The following is a 20,585-nucleotide window of genomic DNA, read 5'->3' as shown; positions in this document are numbered from 1 at the left end:
GAAAATGGCTGGGAGTGAATGATTTAAATGACATTCTGAAATTTGGCTGTTGCTCAGGATTTGATGCAAACATTTCTAGCTCATTTTTGTTAGGAACTTTCACATTACTAGTATTTCCCCCCCTCCAAAAAGGAAATATTTTCACTTGTAGTTATTTATTGCTTATTATGCCACGGACATACTGGTCCAGCCCACTTCAGATCAAATTTGAGGTGAAAGTGTCTAGTGAATTAAAGTGAGTTTGACTCCCCTGGTTAAGAAGAGTGTGACGATATGCTAAAACACGTTACAAACAGCGTGATCGCAAACACAATTCACTACAAGTTTGGGTTCCTCATCCTGAAAGTTGAGCTCAAAAGCACTGTTCCCATCGTTGTCATGAACGCACCATACAAAGAGAAAAACCATGACACTGGCTAAGCAGTGAAAAACCACAACGTGATGATTTATCTCCCCCTGTCCATAATGATACTTACCTCGCTTCCATTTGCAGCTGTCAGAAATAAACTGTTCATGATGGCTGCCATCAGGTCATTTACTTTCTGGCTGCTGCCAACCCCGAATCAACATTCCTGCTTCTTAATGACGTGCATTGCCATGATGGTCGTGCTAATGGTTTGTTTTGAAAATACAAACAGCCTGATGTGAAGGACGGAGCGCCTCACGCAGTAATGTTGATTTAAATGAACTTTGATTTGTATGCACGCACGGCGCTCGCTGCACGGGCGGCTGTCTGCATGCCCACTTGGGCGTATGCGACATTACATGTGGGAGTCGCAAAGCTGACAACACCTGAAGTTACAATTAAAACGGATTTCCCGCCACGAGCTTCTTACGGTACAGTATGTGTGATGAAGAGAGGCGCTTCCTCACTAGGCTGCGGGCTGTGTGTTCAGTCAGGGGAGCGACTATTGACAGCTATTGAATGATCTACAGTTGTAAGGGTGGAAAAAGCAAGCTGTCTAAATGAAGCCGACAAGTCAATCGATGCTGTGTTAAACACACGGAGAAACTCTGTTACAGACTCACACAAACTCGCATCCGGAGCATTTTTGGAGCAAATCGCCTGGTAGACGTTCACTACAGATCTCAATGACTCATAGACCAATGTATTAAAAAAAAAAAAAAAAACTACAAACAGCAGAGACCCAACTGGTTCGTTTTTTTTCCAGTATGGATTTCACAGTATTGATATGGCCTTTGTTAGATGATTCTTTTTGGTTAGTTTCACGTTACAATAAATGATTCAAGAGTAACCCACTCCGGCAATCAAAAAAAGTTGCTAGATTTTCTCAGTGTTGTTATGACGCCCCCATAATGCTTCAGGTTATAGTTCCATTCGTTTCTTTGGTATGTCCTCTATGCCAGTCATAAAACTAGTACAATAGACCACGTGGGCCAAGTACTCCCGATCTCGCCGGCGATTGGCAAAGTAGTTTCCGGTTAACGTCCTGCTCCGGATTGCAAAGCGGGAAACTGAACTGACAGAAAAACTCAATTGTGGAAACTGCCAGAAAAATTTGCTAATATAATTTGGGAAACACTTTTAAGAACCGTGCGCAGTGGAAATAAAATTAGAAGGAGGGAGTTCGTGTTATGAATGTAATGAAGTGCATAATTAGCATAGACTATTGCCATTATTAAAAATAAGTAATATATAGTTATTATTATTAGCATAATAATAATAATAATAATACAATATTTCAAGTATATATCTAATCAATAGTGAGAAATATTTTCTTATCTTAACATGTAAAAGATAATCTATTGACACTGGTCATTTTCACTTAGAGGTGTGCTCACTTTTGTTGCCAGGGTTTTAGCCATTAACTCATTCACCCCCAGCCATTTTCATAGAAGCAATCCCCTTCACTCCTGGCTGTTTTACTGGATTTTGGCTGATTTTGCAAGGCAATTGCTATAAAAACATGGAACCTACCAAAAGAAAGATTAAAGTCTTTTTTTTCATCAGGAAAAAAAAGTTTTTACTGTTTCCGTTTTGCAGCAATTAGCATTACAATATAGCTAAGTTTCATCATTAATAACAAAATCTATTATGATTAATTGAGATTTTTTTTCCCAACATGCATAGCCCTGGTTGATCTCTTCTGCTCTGCTGCCACCTGCTGGCCGTTTGTGTAATAACTACCATTTCTTCAACCGTTCTTTGCAGTTAAGAGGCTGCATCAAAGCCTTCTGTATGCTCTAGCATGAAACCACACCCATTAAAAAAACGTATACATACGTCTTTGGAACACTTAAAACATTTAAAATAGATATAGATAAAATATACGTTTTAGGAAGCAAATGAGTTAATGGCTGTATTTTGATTATTTTGTGGGAACAATAAATTTACACTGTCATATTGTATAAGCTGTACACTGACTAGTTTTCATTGTGTCTAAGTGTCATTGCTTCAGTGTTGTTCAAAATATATAATTAAATATCTGCAGAAATCGGACTTTTGTGACATGCTGTATGTAGCAGATATTTTGGCGAGGATCAAATTCATTGTGCTGCCAACGGTAGACGATTTTTAGCCGCAAACATGTTATCATTGTTGCAGAATCATTTCATCTAAGCGTCTGTTCTTCTGATCATGCAGGTTAGCCATGACATAGTTTGTTTTTGAGTCATATTATAATAACAAAAGCACCTAAGAGGTGTTATCAGTTAGCAAATCGGCGGCTTATATGTTTTACTTGCGCAACTGGATATGGAATGGAAGGCCAACTACTTTCAGAACCTGATCGTATGTTTGTTTAATTTAGAGCGGCCGTGGTTCCTTTAAGCTCTTGTTAAGAAACAAGAGTCGGACGTTCCCTAGTGTAATAGCGACAAATCCATACACGCAGATTTTGATATAGATTTCATCATTGTTCTCAGCCCCAGCACAAAATGATACTGTGGTCGTGTGTTACCAGGCAAATTTGTGGGCTTTATGAAAGACAGTCTGTACTACACATGCTGTACCAGCACATTGCGGCCTCCTGCTGTGTTACTCGGCAGATAAAGCAGGAAGTGAGAACACAAGTGGTCGCTGGAGGATGCAAGCTAAGGCGAGTTCCGAACAGGCCAACAGGTGTGATCAAGCTTCCCCGACTTCTCTTGACTTTACACTCAACTAAAAGCAAAGTCAAACTATTATTAATAGTAATTAAATTTTTATTTTTTTTTTTAAAGTTCTTCCACTTTTTTTATATTATTTTTTAACAAAAACAATAATAGAACAAAGTTATTTAACACAAAGGGTTATCATATCACCACAGTTTAACATCACAGACAAGAACATCACAGTGGAACCTTTTTTTTTTTTTTTTTTTTTTTAACTTGCATGATGGTTAATTGTGTTAAAAATAATAATTAAAATATTGCTGGTACCGTTAATACTAGGGATGTTGGACACCAATTTTTTTCTGACCATAACCAGTAGGAGTACTCAACTCTTTGAGTAGTCACCAATATCAATACCACCAGTACTTAATACCCCCCCCCCCCCAAAAAAAAAACAAAACAAAACAATGGATAGATAATTTTAAAGGAAGATCTATAAATCATAATATAGCTTTTAAAATTGCATGAAATTAATGGCAGTTTTCTACCCGTCTAATTCCTAGTTCCTAATTGTAAAATGGCTGCAGAGGGCATCTTATACTGGTATCGGCACCCGTCACGAGAAGCGATACCTTGAAATAAGCCGAGGTATCGGTACTCGCCCATCCCTAGTTAATGATACATGTTTTCCACTGGCAGGAATGGATTGATTCCTTTTGGATTGTGTTGGATTTTAGGTTCCACTGTGTTTAAAAATAACCAAAAGCACAAATCACCAGTGCGGAAAATGCAATTGTCCATTTAAGTTACTGCAACTTATCATTGTAAGCTCCATCATTTAAAAAAATAATAATTTTTATTTTTTTTACTTACATATTAAATGCACTTCTGTAAGTGACTAGTATAACATTTGTTTTTAAAGTCGAGGGCATTTGTGTACAGATTAGATTTCTTTTAAAGGGGAAGTCAACCCCCCCAAAATTCTTGACAATATTTTGCATGTGACCTCACTAGTCTAAACGTGACATTCTCATTAATATTACATTTGTGGAATATGAGTTAAGCAGCAAAATACAGCCGTTTTCAGCCATCTCAGGGGGCGGCCATTTTGCCACTTGCTGTCCACTGAAAATGATAATAATGTTGCTCAGGGCGAAATGTTTGTTAAATTTTGTCATTTTAATAATAATAATAATACTATCAATAATAATAAAAAAACAAGCAATGACCAATCACAACTCAGCTTCAGAAAACGTTTGAGCTGTGATTGGTCTTTGCCTGAGCCCTGTGATGTCATCTTCTGTTGACAGCAAGTGGCAAAATGGCCGCTCCCTGAGATGGACAAAAACGGCTGGATTTTGCTTCATAACTCTTATTCTACAAATGTAATATTAATCAGACATGTCTAGACTAGTGAGGTCACATATAACATATTACTGTCAAGAAATGTTTACGGTTGACTTCCACTTTAAAAAAGTGCGGCAACTGAATTAGGTCAAATTAGAATGTTTAATTAATCAAACTGAATTCAGGTTATTTTGCCTCGGTCCCATCAAGTCACCTCAAGCCCCCCCCATCTCTCCATTTACGTAGCAAGAAGCGGTCACGTCTAGCATTAGCGTCGTCGTCGTTTTTCGACCCAACGAATCTATTTATCGCTCTACGTCACGAGAGACGCTTGTGAGAGAGCGCACGGGAGCTTGGGTGACTACGTCTATGGGAGGAAGCAGAGCAGGAGAAGTTGAAGAGAGCAGCAGCCACACAGAACATGGACAGAGCGTTTACCTGGCCCTGTGCTCTGTGGGTACGCCAAGTAGCCGCCTCTTCCACGGGCCCCCCTACCTGAGCCACGCGCTGCTACTACTGCCGCCGCCGCCACCGGTCCGTACGCCGTCGCCGGGAAGCCTGCGGGCATACACACATGCGTCATTTCCTGCACATGGACGAGTGTGTCCCAGAGCTACGGGAGAATGTTGACACCAGTACTGAGCTGCGGGATAAAACTAGCTGTCAGAGGCAGGGGCTCGTGTCGGCGCGATGTCTATCAGCACACGCCGCCGACCTAACGGTCAACACACAGTGTGAAAAATAGCCAAGAGCAACTCACTTAATATAGAGTACAAGTGATTGTTTAATCAGCTTGAAAATATTTGTGATGTATGAATAAATTAGATCAGCAAAAGTTCATTGGGGCCACATTTTTCCATCAGTGCTACTTGAGATCATTGAGTTCACTTCCTCATCAGATGTATGATAAAAATGCTATTTTATATATGGACAAAATAAGTGCATACGTGCAAAATACCAGCTCTGAATTTATTTCATTTTTGATCATCCATTTTTCAACGCATGCATAAAAGACCCAACTAGCAAGCAAACAACAAAATAACCCAAAATTTAAAATTTTCCCCCCAGTGAAATGAGCTCTCTTGCATAAAAATAACCCTTCAAGGACGGCAAAAAACAACTGAACAAGAAACAAAGAAACAAACGTTAAGTGCAAGAACAATTTTTTTCCACATTGTTTGTTCTGCATATCATTCCAAAACCGTAAAAAATAATTCGGCCTACTCACGTTGTACTGTAGGGTACAAAATCAGTATAGTATAAGATCAAGTGTAAGTGCAACTAAGACATCTCCTACCACCTAGTGGTGAATAATGATATTACAACTTAAAACTACACCAATTCTTTTTTTCATATTTTTTATTTTATCAATTTTTTCCCCACGATTTTTCCTCCAGTTCATTTTTCTCATGGAAAAACATACATTATTATATTATCTATGTATCTTTTTTTTTCATGAAGAGTTTCTTGGGTTAAAAAAAAAATAATAATTCTGTAGGCCGCTAATTGTCCATCCCTGATCTAATACAATAATTACCAAATACAGTACATTAGTATGCCGTGAACATCATCAGGTGTGCTACAGGAAGTCATCCAATCTCATTTATGAAAACAACTAGAATGACAATAATCTTTTATTCACTACAAATAACGTATCTTTATTCATCTGTGTACGCCAGCAATTTATTAAGAGAAGCAGAACAGTTAAATGCGCTTGCACTACATGGCAGAAGGTACAATTAACCCGTGCATGCACCTGTTGCCATCTATACAACATAATATGCCGTGGCTTCCTGCGAGTTGATCATGTTTCAACTAACCAGGCCCAGATTTCACACAGAGGAAGTAAATTTGTGAGTAAATTGAGACAAGATTATCATTATTTCATTATGTACACAACCTTTAGTGCCATTTTTGTTTGTTGATGTATAATTTGATTTTCCCAATGTAAAATATGATTTTAGTTTAATACAAGTTGGGAAAACACTGGCCTAATGGGATTCAATACAAAAAACTGCAATAATACACATATTGTTAAAAGAAATAAAAAAAAACAACACCATTATTTTCTTTGTAGAATACAGTCATCTAATTGCATCTCATTAGTTGCAGCTGTATCTCATGAATGGCTGATCGAAATGAATGACAGCAATTTCCAGTGGGGTGATTGTATTCATTAAGATATTACTGGATATGTGCATCATCTCGCCTTCACAGCAGATCTCCGTCGAAGTGAAAATATTCAAATTCTTATTAAACTACAAATCTGTGAATAAACTGGCTTTAGGTGGGTTTGCCAATTGCACGTGGCTGATTAGTTTAATGAAATAACGTTGCTCCGGGGGGTGTTTATGTCACAAGCTCGTACGAAAGATTACAACCACCTCTGAGCTGCACAGCCGCGTGCGCGATAGCCCTACCTCTGGGCGCAAACCCTGTATTTTTGTTGTGGAGCGGCTGCCTAACCCCCCCACGACCCCCCCCCCCCCCACACACACACACACCCAATTACTGCCAGCTTCTGAGGACTTTGAGCGCTGTAATTCATGAGGCGAAACATTGCAGCTTTTTGTTGTGGCTTCATCAGGTGGGAGATCAATTGTAGTTTTGGAGTATGTGAACAGATGGAGACATCTGTTGTATGATTTGTCATCATGAGCACATTCAAATCTGGTCTTTTGTTTCCCTTGTATGTGAACCTTTGAATTACGGCGAAAAACATGAAGTCATCTGTTAAGTCATTTATCAAGTAATCTAACAACAACTCATGTATTGTTAGAATGTTTAGAATGCTCTAATGAAGTAAGGACATCAATAGGGTGTAAATATGAATGCAATTCTTCGGGATCAAATTATTCCCAACAAATATCAGCCTGGTAATCAGCCTGTAATTAATCCAAAGCAGTATCAGTGAATTGTAATTACATTGTTGGGACTTAATGAACATAGTAGCAAGAGGTGGGTGACAGGAGCTGGTCCATGCCCAAGGCCTGGGCTCTTCTTTCAACACAGGAATGGCATGTCATTAGCGCCGGTGATGAGATTCCTCACTCTGGGCTCCACGCCGTCGACGCCTAATCAGCCTCCTAAAATTATCTCCACAGGATATGCTTGCCTCTCTTGCAAAGAAATGAGCTTCGAATCCTCTCAATTGGAGTTGTTCCTGATTTTTTAAATGAATGTGTGCGGAATGTGTCGTGTGCACGCCGTGTCGCTCGCTGCCCTCACTCTTGAAAACAGTTAGGTCAAAAATAACCCAAATTGGGTCCAAAATGGACAGATCCACCATTAGATTAAATTCATATAAAGCAATCCAATTTTGGGGTTGGTTTCTGGGTTATTATTTTTTTGGGGCTAAATATCTCAAAAAGAATGGTCAGTTGATTTTTGACCCATTTCAATTGGTTGAGTCAAATTAATAACCAACAAAGCGACACATTTTTTGGTGTTGTCATATGGGTTACTCATTTGACCCAGCTTTTTGGGTTAATTGAATAAGTGGTATGGATAATGGATGGATGAACAACCCAACTCAAAAAATTGGGTCACATTAAATTAATGACCCACAAGCAACACAATTTTTGGGGTTGTTTTCTGGGTTATTAATTTTATCCAACTTTTTGGGCTAAATAACTCAAAAAGAACGGTCAGTTGATTTTTGACCCATTTCAATTGGTTGGGTCAAATTAATAACCAAAAAAAGCGACACATTTTTTGGTTTTGTCTTATGGGTTACTCATTTGACCCAACTTTTTTGGGTTAATTGAATAAGTGGTATGGATAATGGATGGATGAACAACCCAACTCTTTGAGTTACTAAACTCAAAAAATTGGGTCACATTAAATTAATGACCCACAAGCAACCCAATTTTTGGTGGGTGTTTTGTGGGTTATTCATTTGGCCTTTTGGGGTTAATTAAATAACCAAATTGAATTGGGTAAAAAAAAAAGAAAAAAGAACCAATCAAACATTTTGAGTTATTCAGCCCCGTGAAAAAAGTGGGTCAAATAAAATTGATAGCCTACAAAGCAACATGATTTTGGGGTTCTTTAATGGGTTGTTAATTTGACCTAACTTTTTGGGTTAAATTGAACAACCTAATTAAATTGGGTAAAAAATTTACCAATCCAACTTTTTGAGATATTTAACCCGAAAATGTTGGGGCAAATAACATTAACAACCCACAAGGCAACCAATGTTTGTGTTGTTTTAAGTGCTATTCATTTAACCCAACTTTTCGGGTTAGATGAATAACCCAAAAAGTTGGGTTGGTCCAATTAGTTTTTACACAATTTAGGTAAATTTTGGCCCAACTTTTTTTTCTTTTTCTTTTTTTTACAGTGCTTTTCCAAAGACGGTGACTTGGACGCACAGGACACCTCGGAGGATTGTTTTTCCAACGCGGCGGAGGTGAGGGGAGAGGCAGCAGGTGACCTATTTCTGAGGCAGCCCTCTGAGTGCTCTTCCACGAAGAGAGGCTCGCACAAACGAATGATGAAATGGAGGGGACGGAAGAGGAGGTGAGAGAGCAGGGTCAGACGAGCCAAAAAACACATAGCTTTTCATTAGACGGCCGAGAAGGAGGTAATTCACAACTCTGTCGACACAATATGACCATGACTGTGCGTGTTGGGTGCGAGATGCCACCACACTGTGAGCGGCAAGATGGCCGAGAAGACAGAGAAATACAATTTCCACACACGGCTCAGGAGAGAATAATGTAATAAAGCGGCACAGTGAGTAAAGAAGTAAAACAATAATAAAAAGACAATAAAAAAAAAGGGCTACTAAAATCTGCCACTTGAATGCTACCGAAACAGCTCAAATGAGGCTGCTCACCTCTTTTCACAAACGCAATCCTAGCGCAACCATGCATTTCCACTTCTAGCATCCCCGCGTATGCCGCACAGAACAATGTTTCATGCATTTCCCTCTCTCTCCCTCCTGCCATTGTCACGACACCCCAATAGACCCACTGGCTTGGAAGTTAGTTGTGAGCAAAGTTGTGGTGAGAGATTAACTTTGCAGGATTAGGTGGGTTAATTAATAGATGGCTGCTGCTCATTGTTTTGTGCTCACGCTGTAAGAAGCCACCCAAGAGAAGCGCTGCGGCATTAAATCAATTTCATGGCCCTTTTATTACTGAGGAGATAAAGCCAATATTTAGCTTTCAATTCTTCACAATTATTGGGCCCCTGCTTTGCCACTTGAGTGGCTGCACTTGGCTGGGGACAAGGACACATCTGTTTATGAGCTGCGCGGGCCCGGGGGGCCTTGGTGTCCGCACTCGGGGGAACTGTCCTCAGCTTTTCCCTTCCACGAGCCCGCAGCGCAGAAATTCAGCAATCATCAGGAGTGCCACGGAAATGAAGAAAAACTGGACCCAAATAAAGACGGGCACGCTGGCAAATCTTATCGACCTCTTTTCTACAAGCAAAATCTTTCCCAGCCTGGGGAAACATGAAAAGGCAAAATGAATATATTCATTTGTTTAACACAGCATTCGGAAAAAAAAACTATCTTTATGGTACAGCATAGGTGGATAAAGTAGTGCAAATACTATGAATCACTTAAACGAGGTGATACAATTGAAGTGGTTGCTAATAATAATGTAAAATCAGAGAGATAATGCTGATAGAATAATGATTGAAATGTAATTAAACATTTTGCAATCAGGACTTTTGTTAATAATCAGCATCATAAAAAATGCTAAATACGTTTAAAGAAGCACTGTAGGCTAATCAGAATGCACTCATCCATAAACGAGTACGAGAAAGACGTGGTCCGCGGGAACGCAGCACGATTAGTCACGGCTGTCACTGCTCATCATTGACTGGATCACACAAGGATACAAACTGCCTGCTACTAAAAACATGTTGCCTTTTAAATGACATCATATTAGGGACGTTCAATACCACTTTTTCTCAGACCGAGCATTTACTCTTGAATACTCATCGATACCATACCAAGTACTGATACCACTCGTACTTTTGATATGTAAAATTTTGACAATTTCTAATGAGGACATGCATTATGAGAACACCCTAAAAAAAAAAGTCCAGCAAAGCTTTACTTTAGACCAGGGGTCACCAATGTGGTGCCAGCGGGTACTAGTTAGCCCCAAGTACCACATGAGTAGCCCACGGGGCTATTGTAAAAACAGCTCACTAGTGATGAAGCGTTGTGATTTTCTAGGAATGCTGTAGAAGTGATCATTTGAAAATGAAAACACTGGCAGAGGTTAGTAGAAAAAAGGTGTTGCAAAGAATGTGCATCGGTTTCCTATATATTGTGAAAAAATATTAAAATGATCAGTCTTCGCATGAATAAATGAGATTAATCATAACCACGTATAAAAGGTAATTTTAGCAAAAGTGCATATCACATTGGTAGCCCTTTGCATTAAGCAGTACCCTAGAAGTAGTTGTCGGTTTCTAAAAGGTCGGTGACCCCCTGCTTTAGAAAACACATATTTCGATGAATTCATGTGAGTCTATCTTAAGAGGTTGAACTCATTTACGCCGAGTACTATACACAGACAACACAGTGTTGCGCGGAATTCAATGAGAATTACAACCCAAATAGAAAGGCATAATAGAAGCCAACAAATGGCTCACTAAACGTAATTATGTTTTATTATTGGTGACATCATGTGAGTGACTCGGCGCTGCAGTGTTGGGGTCCTACACTAAAAGGTTTATTGAAGAGCAACTCATTTTTATGGTCGGAAAACGACAGTGATGGAGAGCCAGTGTCAAAGCACCTCTTGACTTTCTTATGAACAACTCACAGAGAGTCCATAAATAGCAGAGGTAGCCGACTGACTGCTACTTTCCTCAGCGCACACGTCAATCATGAGGCTGCATGGATTTGCAATTTGAACAAAAAAAAAAAAGACTATAATCTCTTGACTGTGTGTCAAAATGAAAGGAATGGCATTTGTTACACAACAGAAGTCCAATTCATTATTCACCTCCCGGAAACAGCCACTAGGAGATGTGAGTGACCAGTTTTCATCTGTTTCAACCAACACTGGACTAGAATTGCTCAACTTGGCATTGCAAATCCCTGACTGCCATCACTCAACTCTTTAAAACAACCACCGCGATTTTCTGAAGAGGGAAGCCAGGGGAAGCAGATTGAATGAAAACAGCAGAGGGCCCAGAATTGAACCCTGTGGAACACCATAGATTGAAATTCATATTGCACATATTCGTCCGAACACTTTCTTAATTTGCTTAACATAGTTAGCATGAAGGGATTAAACTGAAAAGAAATCACAAGAAGCACCTGGGATTCGAATCGGGTACTCGTGGAGGCTGCCGATACCAGCCACCGATATTTTAGGCACACACACACACCCCAAAAAATTGACATCAAGTAAGTCCTCCTCGGCGGTAGTTGCGTCAGTATATTCCCCTCTCATTGAGGCATTTACATTTTTCAAATCTTCATAAATTTGATAAAATAGGTACATTACTGTAAAAAGAAATGCATGCAAAATTGCACTAAAAAAGTGAACCACAAGACTGTACTCAGTATCGGTGAGTATTCAAAGAGTGACCTGGTATCGGTTTGAAAAATAGTGGAAAGTGGTTATTAATAAATAAATGTGCAGTTTTAAAAGTCATACTAAAATCAAGACGTCTCGGGATAACGCAAGACATTTGCACACGGCTGCAAACAGCAGCCAAACTAAGTCAACATTAACTCAATATCTTAAAACTGTCACTCTATACAGCGAGTATATCCATATCCTTCCCTCCCTACCTGTTAAAAGCCTTAAGCCAAAGTAAAAATTCATTTGGCAAAGCAGTTAAAGGTCATTCCCAGCAGTGTGCTGAAGGAGCACAATGTACACTCAGTTCTGTATTTGTGACAATGACAGGGGCTTTATGGCCAAAACGTTTTCCTTCAGGGCACGCCGCGTCTTTTCTTGCAAGCGCGCGCATTTGCGAGTCTTTGTGTAGTGCGGCGAGCAGCAGGGCTGCTGGTGATCAAATAGTTTCTGGTGTCAAGGCTTGCTGGATGTTTTGCCGCCTGGTGCCTACACAGGCTTGGAGTCCAATGCTTTGTTTTCAAAGGTGCCAAAGCGGTTGATGTCAGAATGGGAAGTTGATGTGATTGGTGACACATTGTTGTTGCTCTTGTCAGCATTTCACGGCATACTGGAAAATATAAAGTGTAGCGAAATCCAAGCAAATCCACCAAATAACTTACTTATCCTCAAGCATGAATGGGCAAAGGCAAGATGTATTGATTGTTTGCTTGTTGTTGGCTGTTTCGGTGAAAATTAGTACCTGCATGTTTGCACATTTGTTAAGTTTACCTTTTAACCACCGAATTCTGAATCCATTCAAATGGGTTACTAATTGTACGTTTGCTGAAAAACATGTCATAGCCCCAAAAATTTAAAAATCCAATTTCACCATACTGGCAAATGGAGTACACTTAGTGTTTATAGAATTGTATCTATTTACACCATATGTTGTCCAGGCTACCAACTCTCGTATTCACTTTTTTGAAGACCAATCGCAGTGTAGAATGCATCCTGTGGAAAATTTGGGGTGAAAACCAACTATACAATAAATTCTCACCAGGAACTATTCATAACTAATACAATCTCGAGTCAATCTGGTGATTGATGGTTGTGATATTACTTAAGTTGCTAGGGGTGTCCCCAAAAAAAATAGATTCTCATAAGGATCACGATTCTCATTTAGTACGATTCAAAATCGATTTTAAATATCCCCAAATCGATTCTATTTAAATTGTTTTATACTGTCTTGCTCTTGTTTGTGTGTGCCTTTATTGGGAGCGCTGTTCATGTTGTACAAGATTTTGGTTCCACACGTTCTGATAAACTTAAGTTGTAGCCACATTAGAGAGTAGAAGGAAAAAGTCACGATCAAGTTATTCCAATAAAAGTTGGGTTTTTTTTGCAGCGTAAAGGAAGAGCATATGCCGGTGAGTAATGTTAAGATGCTTTTCTGTATGCATTCCTGAAGCATTTTGTATGACTAGTGAAGAGGAATAAAAAATATTTGTCCTCTTTGCGTGTTCCAAAACTTGAAGACAGATTTAATGTAAGAAAAAACACCTTTGCAAAAATGATTTTAATCTACTAGAGATCTCTGGACATCGTAACAGACTCCAATTCATCACTTAACAGGTGGAACTCAGAGCGCCGAATGTGCCTCTTCCGCGTGTAAAATGGCTTCTTATAGTTAAAACCGACCGCCTCTCTTTCATTTGTAGACAAAACACACTCTCTGGGTACTTTTCCATGAGCGATGGCGAAAACAGAGTCAGGGGTGCGTGTTCGAAACAGATTCTGTTCTCAAGGACCAAATGTGTTTTCCCACAGAGAAGGAACTTCTCGACCAAATAATATGTCCCAGCTTAAGGTCAAATTATACTGAGTTCAACACTACTTGCTTTACACGTCTATAAAACCTCTCAACATGGTTAATATAAAGAATTAAGATGTTAATAATGTATAACAATGGTTAATATATGAAAATAAAGAATTTAAATGTTAATAATATCTAACACTAGCCGTTCTTTTGAGTGATAAAAGTGACGCGAGTAGCGCGCTAATGAGCATTCGCGAGTCAGACTGGAGTAGATCATGACAATTCTTTGTACATCAATAAATTGAAGCACAAATCATTGTCAAGCAAAAATCGATTCTGAATCGAATCGCAGGCCCAAAAATCGAATCGTGAGACAGTCAAAGATTCCCACCCCTACTGCTAATGCTAAATGCTATCTTGGTCAATGTACCCACCATTATCCAACCTTTTCAAGCTGGCTGTGCTGTTTACCTCGCGCCGGTCTCGCATTGTTGCAAAACTGCCGCCAGAAAAGTTGAGCTCGCATTGGGTCTGACCAGCAACCACTAGCGTTAGGCTAGTAGGACTACATTTCCCATGATTCTTAGACACGGAAGAAGAAAGACATTTGAGTTCTGCTGTAAAAAAAAAAAACAACCCTTGTTAGATGAGTTATACCAATCACTATAACAGCTGACATTCACATGGCCCAGACAATTAGCTTAAAATTGGGACGGAACCTGTTTGGAAACGGGATAAAACAACGGCACTGGTGAAATCCATCAAGACTAAAAATTTGGACTGTCCCGTGAAACAGAGACATCTGGCCACCCGAGTTCACCCTCCTCACTGGAGTTGCATGTTCCAGTCAGTGCTCTTTAGCTGCCTTTCTCCTTTCTTTGTTCTCAGACATTTCCCAATGAAAACTGGCTTCCTTATGCATCAATAAGATTCTCCTTTGTGCTCTGACAACAGCCTGACTGATGTTAATGTAATCGGCACTGTTCTTTGGCCCCAAAAACTGCCAGCAGCGGCTCAACCCGTCATTGACAAAAGAACTCCATCAGTCACAGAGCACTCCACTTGCTTCTGCTTTAGGAAGACTGTCAACTGTCTAACACATCGGGCCAGCTTGGGGACAGCTGCTATTTCTATGGCGGCTCTATGGATCAAGTAGCCTCTGGCTGCATCTCGACAGCTGCCTGAAAGAGATGGAGTAAGGTTCGGGCACACTATTAACCACAATTACTCGTTAGCATCTGGACTTGCGGTCCGCTGTGCCGATTATGACTCGACGGATTCGCCGTCCTGCAACGTCGTCCTTTTTCAAGTCTTAAGTTTCCTTCTCTGACACGTTGGATGAGCTCCAAAATGCAGATTGATGGATCTTACGGACCCGCACTTAGACGGATCCGGGGGAACCGCTCCGAGTTTTGCCGGCGCGCTGGGAGCAGTGCGGCGCTGGCTGCACAAGGAGAGCGACTCCGATGGGATGGCGGACGGTTATTAGCGCGGTCTCAGAGCTTTCGCCGCATTTAGCGATGTCTTGGGAGTGCAGTGAACCGGCGCAAGCTTGCTGTCTAAAGGCTCATATATCCGGCTGGAATTGACGCTCAGGGCTACGGCATCGCTTGTTAAGCACTTCCTGCGAAAACGCACGGTTTGCTTGAAAAGGTGGAAGCCATGCAGGACAAAAGGTTAAAAATATTACCTCCCGTGTCACACGCTGCCTTCACCTGGGCTCTTTCTGTTGTTACAGGATAGTGCGATTATATTAGGGCAGGCCAATTAGACAAGGACAAAAAAAATGGCCAGGCACACAACAAATGGATGTCAATATTACTAAACTAATAATAATGTCTGGATACTATGGATGTTCGATACTATGTTTAACTCACTGCCATAAATTCATAAAAAACAAACAAACAGGTTATTAAAAATTAGGGGTGACAGGCGATTAAAATTTTGATGAGTTTATAGTAATTTTAACTTACGATTAATCACAAATTTTATGTCTGGTCTAAATGTACAATTAAAAAAATCTAGGTTTGTTAACTAGTGTGGAAAAAAAAGTTAAACTAATAGAAATAATTCAAATGATTTTTTGACGTTTGTAGCCGTCAATGGCAGTGAATGAATAATAATAAAAAAAAAAGAGAAGATAAAGATTATTAAAAATTCGGGGCGTCAGGCGATTCCAATTTTTAATCGTAAGTAATCGCATGACTTCAATAGTTAACTCACGATTAATCACAAATTTTATATCTGTTCTAAATGTACAATTAAAAAAAATCTAGGTTCGTTAACAAGTGTGGAAAAAAAAGTTAAACTAATAGAAATAATTCAAATGATTTTTTGACGTTTATAGCCGTTAATGGCAGTGAATGAATAATAAAAAAAAAAAGAGAAGATAAAGATTATTAAAAATTCGGGGCGTCAGGCGATTCCAATTTTTAATCGTAAGTAATCGCATGACTTCAATAGTTAACTCACGATTAATCACAAATTTTTATATCTGTTCTAAATGTACAATTAAAAAAAATTGAGGTTTTCATACTCTTGTTAACAAGTGTGGAAAAAAGTACTAACACTAATAGAAATAGTTTGAATGAATTTTTGACGTTTATAGCTGTCAATGGCAGTTAATTACTTAATTCTTGATACTCAATGATACCAATACCAAGTACTGATACCACTAGTACTTTTGATGCATAAAATTCCCCCTAAAAGAATGACAAATAATTGTAAAGAAATCTCTACTGTATTTAGCTCAATACAGTGTTTTCCTTTAAAAGGTCGCGAGTACCGATACTTTGAAATAAGGCCTCATATGGGCCTGATACCGATACCTGGTACCGGTACTCGCCCATCCCTCATTTTGGTAATATCTCATCCAGCTGCTTAAGAAGGTTGAATTTAGGAAATTTAGAAATCATGTAAATTATATCTACGCAAAATAGACAAGATCTATTAGGTCAAAGGTCAAATCACGACATTCTAAGCCACTTTTTTTTTTTTTTTTACCCAGGCAAGGCTATTGATTACAAATGACAGGCAAACAACTATAAATCCAGCAAATCCAGCGCACAGGTGAAGCCGAGGGGGGAATTCACTTCGAGATGGAGGCCGGTGATCGGTGAAACAAGTCTTTCAAGCGTGCCGCTCCAGCCCATTTCGGGGGGCCCGAAAGATGGAGTGAGACGGATGAAGTGTGAGGAGCGCAGACGAGTAGAACAGATGAACGGAGGAGGGCAACGGCCATATCGGCGGCAAAGGGAGACAAAGAGAGGAAATGACATCCAATGAGAAATAAGGCCAGAACACCAGCGTCCAATTCACTCTTGCGGAATTCTCGAAGGCGCTGGATAAAAATAGCCGCAGCTCCGTTAGAGCACATTCAAATGCACCATTAAATACACGCATGTGTTTATAGTGCTACAACATGGGAAAAGGTCATATAGAAAATGGTCGTCGTAACTAGAAATGCATGTCGACCACAGTGTGTCCTACTGGGCATCCGAAAGTTTTTTTTATGACACTGTATTTCAATAATAATACTAGAAATGTCAAAATGAGTCGACAGCTAATTGTTTACCACATTAATCAATGACCATTTGAGGAATGGAGTCATCGTTTAGAGCTTTTGTTTACTTCAATTTTCCTAATCTCTGATCTCAGCCTCTCAACAGTGATTAGTGTCTGATTTCGGTCATTCTTGATGAAAGCAGACTCGTTATTCTTCTGTTTTTAATCACAATAAGACATTTGCTTTTACTTTGCAAAATTTCAAAAAGGTTGGCGAGTACAACATCAATCACTATCATGTGGTATTGCTTATGTGTTTTTTTTTAAACCACAAAACAATATAGGGATGGCCGACACCACTTTTCTCCAGACCAATAAGAGTGAAGCATGAGAGAATATGAGTAATCAACTCTTCAGTCGTCACCGATACCAAGTGCTGATACACATACAATTTCCCCAAAAATGAAAATACATATTTGATAATTTCCTTAAAATTACATGAAATTAATGTCAATTTTCTATTATATTTTTTATTATATATTTTTTATCTTATAATATATATATATATATATATATATATATATATATATATATATTTATATAAATAAATAAATAAATATATATATATATATATATATATAAATAAATATATATATATACACACAGTATATATATATATTTTAAATTATTTTATTTTATTTATTATTTTGCATAAAGCATGCGCTAAAATGAACTCATTCACTGCCATTGACGGCTATAGACGTCAAAAATCCACTTGAACTGGACTGGCAGTGAATGAGTTCATTTTAAAAACATTAATAAATAAAATAAAATAAAAAGTCCCAATTAAAATATGAGGCTGTAAAACGTTTTAAGGAATACAGTGAAATGTGAAGAATTCGTTTCAATACAATAGTGCTTCAAGTATACAAGTATCAGGTATCAGTATCGGTGCGCATACCGGTTTTATTTCAAGGTATTGGCGACGGCTGATATTGGAAGAAAAATAATAGAAAATTGCCATATTCTACGCACATAAAACAAAAGTGAGCCATGAATCCAAAGTATCGCCATAAAGGGATACAATAATGTAGCTATCAAATGTTATACTGCGGTTGATTTTTTTGTCAGTAGTATTTTGATTCTATATTTGTTGGTAAATACAGTAACGCGGCGTATTGTTGGAGCACATTTCATCCAGAAGCTTCATTTATTTCCTGTCAGTGGATGACAGTAAGAGGGACAAGCCAGCGGAAATAAGCCCGTTGATAAGTCACAGCAGAGGCGTCGAAGCACACTGCCGCCTCCTCACAGGCGGAGGAGGGCATCCTGTCACGGGGGGGGGGGGGGGGGGGGGGGGGACCGTGACACCACTTCACATGGCGGCCCATTTATAACCCCCCGCCTTGGTGGCAAACACGTGGAGGCAAATTAACAAAACAAAAGAACAATTACGTATCAAAAAACAAAAAAAAACAAAAAAAAAAACAAGAGACAGGCACCTCGCAAGACATCTTTTCATCTCCAGACTGACAAGTATCCCATTGTTGTCATCTCTCGGCGCCACTTTGTTGTTGTTGAAAGCACCTCGGGTTTGTTGTTATCAAAGGCATAAATCACAGCGCCGAGGAGAGCCAGGTGGCTTTCATATGAACTGCCGCGCAGATGCTCCCGTCTCACCTTTCCTCTCGGCGCCACGCGGCAAAAAACGCCGCGCGCCAAAACACGTGCCTCGCGTAGAACGCGGACGCAGCCGGCGAGGGAGGGTAAGAACATTTACACGCCGGCTAATGATTCAATTAGAAGCCCGGCTAATCCAATGCGTATATTATTGCGAATCTTGTGTAAACACCTTCACCGGGTTATCTTACCGGCACGCGAGTCCCAATCGGAGACTTGATTAAGATAGCCGGGGGGGGTTGCTTGTCAATCATTGAAATCAACCTTGCGATGCGTTTGTCCGCTTTTCCGTCGCTTTGGATTCCTCGCGCGCGGACCGGCGCGTTCGCGCGGGGAACGGGAGGGTGGCATGCAACTCAAAACTGAAATCAAACATTAGTTACGCCTTCCAAATGCAAAATGAGAGGCAAGAAAAGAGCTTAAAAAAAATCTAATCAAATCAATAACGCCCAGTTTTGACACTAAATCGTCAAATGCATTTGACGAGTGTTATAACACGCTGGTGCGATTTGTGAGCATATGATGAGATTTGGGCGATACAAGCATGACCGACTGGGCTGCTACAAACAATTATTTTAGTGATTGTTATAGTATAATAGTTAGAATTAATTTGTCAATTAATGGGATTAAAAAACTGTTTTAGTTTCCATCCCTTCATTCAAAAAAAAGGACATTATTTCAATTTGACAGTGCACAAAAAAAAAGTTACTGGTTTGGACTTGATCATTGTTTTTCAAAATAAATTGTCTTATATATATATATATATATATATATATATATATATATATTTTTTTTTTTTAAACAAAGATAATGGGTTCTCCAGAAATGAGAGGATTTGCTTCAGTTGGCCGGGAAGCAAATCGGCTGAGTTCACTCCCACAATGGCATAAACTTTATAACTTCCAACCAATCTGCTTTTATGAGAGACTACAGAAATCAGATAATACTCGATTTACTTTCCAGAAACTGAAAGTCCGAGGATTTGGCTAATTTTAAATTAAACAAGCTCTCTAAACGATTATCCAGAAATCTTTCGATTCATTTGATTATAGTTTATTATATGGTTATATTATCCTCTAGTTCCGTGGGAGGATCGGATTGTGAAAATGAATTGAAAGAATTAAGTTGGAAACTCGATTCGCAAACAAACAAAACGGTTTACAATCAAATTTTTTCGGATAAATATTTTTGGGCTTCACAAACTTCCCGACATCTGCGCTTCCCTTACACGACATAGACTTCAAACTCTATGCGTCACCTATTTCAGGAATCGTTGTTTTTGTCTTCCTGTGAATTATCCCTCACTATGGCTTCCGAAAAAGGCAAACCATTTCGTCGGCGCTGGTTGGCGCTTCGAAAGCTCCGTTGCTACGACCTCGCTAAATCAGCGTACCGATCCGTCACTTTTTTGGGCTTCGATTCAAATTTTTCAACACGGCGGCTTTTTCTTTTACGTAACATATTTTGCAGGGTAAACAAGATGACTGTCATTTCAATATTTGATTTACAAGACTCTCATGGAACAAATTCAAATTGAAAGTCAAAGCACAATTGCAATGCCTTGGTCTCCGCGTAATGCCTTTCAACACACAACTGTTTTGTTTCCCCGACTCGCACATCTGCTTGACTCCGTTTCAACCGCA

At 39.3% G+C, this 20,585-nt stretch overlaps 1 protein-coding gene across 11 annotated transcripts in view; it reads right to left on the bottom strand.

Annotated features, from left to right (window-relative positions):
* The window catches only part of LOC144035817 (RNA-binding protein Musashi homolog 2), a 283,481-nt gene that overhangs the window by 29,046 nt on the left and 233,850 nt on the right, over positions 1–20,585 (bottom strand). For 6 of the 11 annotated variants that reach the window (XM_077545792.1, XM_077545794.1, XM_077545802.1 and 3 more), the window contains one exon: positions 4,840–4,959. In XM_077545792.1, the coding sequence (XP_077401918.1) occupies positions 4,840–4,959 (120 nt within the window). The remainder of the gene's footprint in view (positions 1–4,839; positions 4,960–20,585) is intronic. The other 5 variants (XM_077545793.1, XM_077545798.1, XM_077545800.1 and 2 more) reach the window with 1 other exon arrangement.

This window comes from Vanacampus margaritifer, chromosome 16 (genome assembly GCF_051991255.1).
Source record: "Vanacampus margaritifer isolate UIUO_Vmar chromosome 16, RoL_Vmar_1.0, whole genome shotgun sequence".
NCBI lineage: Eukaryota > Metazoa > Chordata > Actinopteri > Syngnathiformes > Syngnathidae > Vanacampus > Vanacampus margaritifer.
This window is presented reverse-complemented; position numbering and strand designations above follow the sequence as displayed.